This window comes from Gavialis gangeticus, unplaced genomic scaffold (assembly GCF_001723915.1).
Source record: "Gavialis gangeticus isolate Ggan-Ray unplaced genomic scaffold, GavGan_comp1, whole genome shotgun sequence".
Taxonomy (NCBI): domain Eukaryota; kingdom Metazoa; phylum Chordata; order Crocodylia; family Gavialidae; genus Gavialis; species Gavialis gangeticus.
The window spans coordinates 51,238,845-51,242,401 of NW_017729034.1; the positions used below are offsets into that span (position 1 = coordinate 51,238,845).

Below are 3,557 nucleotides of genomic sequence, written 5' to 3' on the forward strand. Positions count from 1 at the left end.
AAAAAAAAATGCAAGCCAGTTTATAGTGGTTTATGATAATTTTCAAAACATGAACCACTTAAACTTTTCTGTCTTGGCAGGGGAGCGTTCCTAAAACAGAAAACTAATGCTGTGTGGTTTAAATCACTTCAATAGGTGAGACGAGAAGACATGAGTGGGCAGACCTTTCTCTGAGAGCAGTGGCTTGTTTAATTTGTTTTAGATGCAATGTTTTAATAAATCGGGTATAGAACACTCAAGCTGACTAGGCGAGCAAAAATCTATACTTTTCTAGTTTTAAAATAACCCTCTTTCTTTCAGGATCAAAAAAAGTATGAGGCAGAAGAAGGTGTGAACAAAGCTGCTTGGGAGAAGACTATGACTAACAATCGGCAAAAGTATGTGCCTTTATTAAAAGGGCTGTAGGATCTTTGTAAGAGTTCTTTGTTCCACACAGCTCATTGCAAAATGCCACATATACTTTATAGAAGAGTTTAAAATTAACAAAAATGGAAAGTTTATTACACTAATTAAAATGGCTTGATTGTAGGTATACACATTCTGATAGCTTTCACTAATTTTAGAGCAGTATTATTTAAATTTCAGAGCATTACATTGTTTATTTAGTACAATTTTTAAAAAGGAAAAAAACCTAAGTAAATTAGTTCTTTTCAATTAAAAAATAACTATTGTATTTGTCACAATGGCTTTCTCTACATGTGAACCTTGTAATTAAGAGTATGGCACATGTCATTGTAATCAGACATGATTAACCCACTACTCTGCTATATTTGTCTTACCATTTTGTAAACTCTTATAAGCTTTGTAGATTCCTGCTGATTTGATATAACTTAATTTTAAGTCTCTTGTTATAAACTAATGGGATCTTTGCAGTAGTCATAAAATCATTTAGCTGTTTTTCCCATTTTGTGTCTGGAATATATCTTACATGCCCAAATATGTTTGGCCAAACTAAAAAGCTTTTTATCTCATGTGTAAAAACTTTAGCCAGGCAAAAGACTGCCTTGCAAATCCTGTTACACATCAGCAAGACAGCTTCTACATACAGTTGTGAAATCTTAAGTCAGCTTGAGGTCAGTCTTGTCAGGCAAGATTTGTTTAATGAATTTGTAGATGAGGAGTGGCTAACCTGCAGCACAGTTGCCACAGTGGTACAGGCAGCCCCTGTGTGTGACATGCAGCAGATTAGGGAGCAGACAAGTAAGACAGCACCAGGTAGGGCAGAAACAGAAAGCAAAGCAACACATTGGACAAGAAAAAAGCGACAGATTGGACAAGGAAAAAAAAAGCAGAGCAGATGAGAGAGAGATTGGAGTAGCACTCCAGAAAAATTGAGATAATTTGTGGCATACATATGAAGAAGGTTGGCCTCTGCTGTCCCAGATAAGAAACCATGCATGGATAAGTCATAAACTTCATTAAAACTGTATAAACTTTTATATGGATGAATGTTTAATATCAGCCCATCATGTATTTTGCTAAAATGCAGTAGCATACATTTTAAAAAATAATCTTAAGATTTTATATACTCATTGTGTCCAAAGACTTAATCAGCAAAAGGATGTTTTCATGCAAAAATCATGTGGCATGTAGGTAAGAAAAGTGTGTAGTTCAGGGAATTTACATATCAAAGAACTTGTAGTACTGCTAAAAGTCAGTAACTTCCAAAATACAACATGTAGATCTTTGCCCAGAAGTAAATACTTGAGAGAGATTTGTTTTTCTTTTGTGATTTTTTTTTTTTTTTTCCAGTTAATGCAAAAGGAGAGCTTTTGATCATGCTTCTGTATTCTTGGAGCTTGTCCTACATGTTCTGTAACTGGGGGTCAAGTTTCCTTCAACTATCAAATCATAAGATATTGGTGTATGAATCTATTCTATGCCTAAATTTAGTGAGTTGACTTGTGATCTTTTGAATTAACTGATCACCAGCTTGAGAATTAAATATTTCAGATTCTCTGCGTGAAAGTCTTGCAGCCAAATGATCCATATTTCAGTTATAGCGTGAACGTTCTTTCTCTTTGTGGAGAGCCACGAGTACATCTTAATGGAACTGTCTTGGTAGAAGGGGAGTACAACCTTGTCCCAAGCATTCATGAATTCATTCACTGATTGCCAAATGTAGCCCAGAGGAGTTGGTCAGATAAGATGCGTGAAAATAGGTATGAAAGTGCTGAAATATATGCTGCCTGCAAAAATGAAATTGTAACCTTTAAGCATGTGGAATGCAATTCTGGGCTGTTCCTCCTAGATGTAGTGCATAACTTGCCATCCAGGAGTAAACAAAGGCTTGAAGACACCTCTGTACCTCCTCTCGCTATGCTCAAGCCTACTCCTAAGTTATTTGTGGGGCAGGGGAAAGGGGAGGGAGGATAAGGGCTTAATAAACATTCCTAAACTCTCAATCCTCCCACCTGTTTGTTTTATTGCACTGCCCAAGTTGCCTACTGGCAGTAATACCCATAATCCTCACAAGACTGTGCTCTGTGTTCATCCTAACCATACTCTCCTGGAAGCCAGACCTATGGCAGACCTGAAACACTGAGTTAGTAGTATTTGTAGCCATGACTATGGAATATGCAGGAAGCCTGAAAGCTTGTTTTAACATCTCTGCCAAACAGAGTTGGTTCAATAAGGTACTATCCAACAAATCCTGCTTCTTTCACTGGAGTTCTAGTGCTCTGAAGTGGGATTTATTTTACCACTCTGACTCTTAATCAAGCTTAAAGGACCAGACCAGTTGGGAACACTCATTCCAGAGAAATATTTCAAAATTACAGTTTAGGATGATTTTGAGAACTTAAGCTATCACTCAAGTAGACTGCAATTCGCACTTCAGAGTTTTTTAATTTTTTAGCAATATCTTCAGTCATGTTATGTTCTGGTTTATGTATGTTCTTCAGAATTTTTCTTTACCTATAGCTGGTTTGATTTTTCCTTTTAATGGCCATATTCAATACTTTTTGTATAGGATAAGGAAAGCAATTTAATTGCTGAAGATATGGACAGATGTAACATTAAAGCATTTTAAACTCCTTTGATACTCTTCGGAAGACTAGACATATATCCCTTTGAAGCACTCCAAAATACTTCCTCTTGAAATGGGTTGCTTTCTTTGAAGCACTTCACTTCCTGTTACATCTGCATGGAAATAGAAGACCCAGGGTCCTCCAGAATCCCACTGTGCTCAGTTCTTTTCCCTGGGAGGGGAAGGCGGGGAGAGCTGGGTAGACTGTCTGACAGGCCGGCAACAGCCTTCCAGCTCTCCTACTGCTGGTCACTGCACCTAGCTGCTACCACTGCTGCATCAAGTTCCCGTACCCTAGGCACTGCTGCACCTGCTCTTCACCCCCACGTGCCAGAAACAGCAGTGTCAGCGGTGCCTAGAATACACTGGGGCTTCCAGCACTTGAGGAGCTTGGAGCCCTGCTGTAGGCAGGAGCCACTCTCTATTTCCTGTTTCCTTTCCCTCCCCCTTGCCCCCACACCTATGGAGGTGTTCTCAGTGCTATACCCAGGATTGCAATGCTTTCCACCCCCCCTCACCCCCCTACCCC

At 38.9% G+C, this 3,557-nt stretch overlaps 1 protein-coding gene across 5 annotated transcripts in view; it reads left to right on the forward strand.

Moving 5' to 3' along the window:
• The window catches only part of LYST (lysosomal trafficking regulator), a 167,272-nt gene that overhangs the window by 117,788 nt on the left and 45,927 nt on the right, over positions 1–3,557 (forward strand). For all 5 annotated transcript variants that reach the window (XM_019527155.1, XM_019527154.1, XM_019527153.1 and 2 more), the window contains exon 32: positions 301–377. In XM_019527155.1, coding sequence (XP_019382700.1) covers positions 301–377 — 77 coding nt within the window. The remainder of the gene's footprint in view (positions 1–300; positions 378–3,557) is intronic.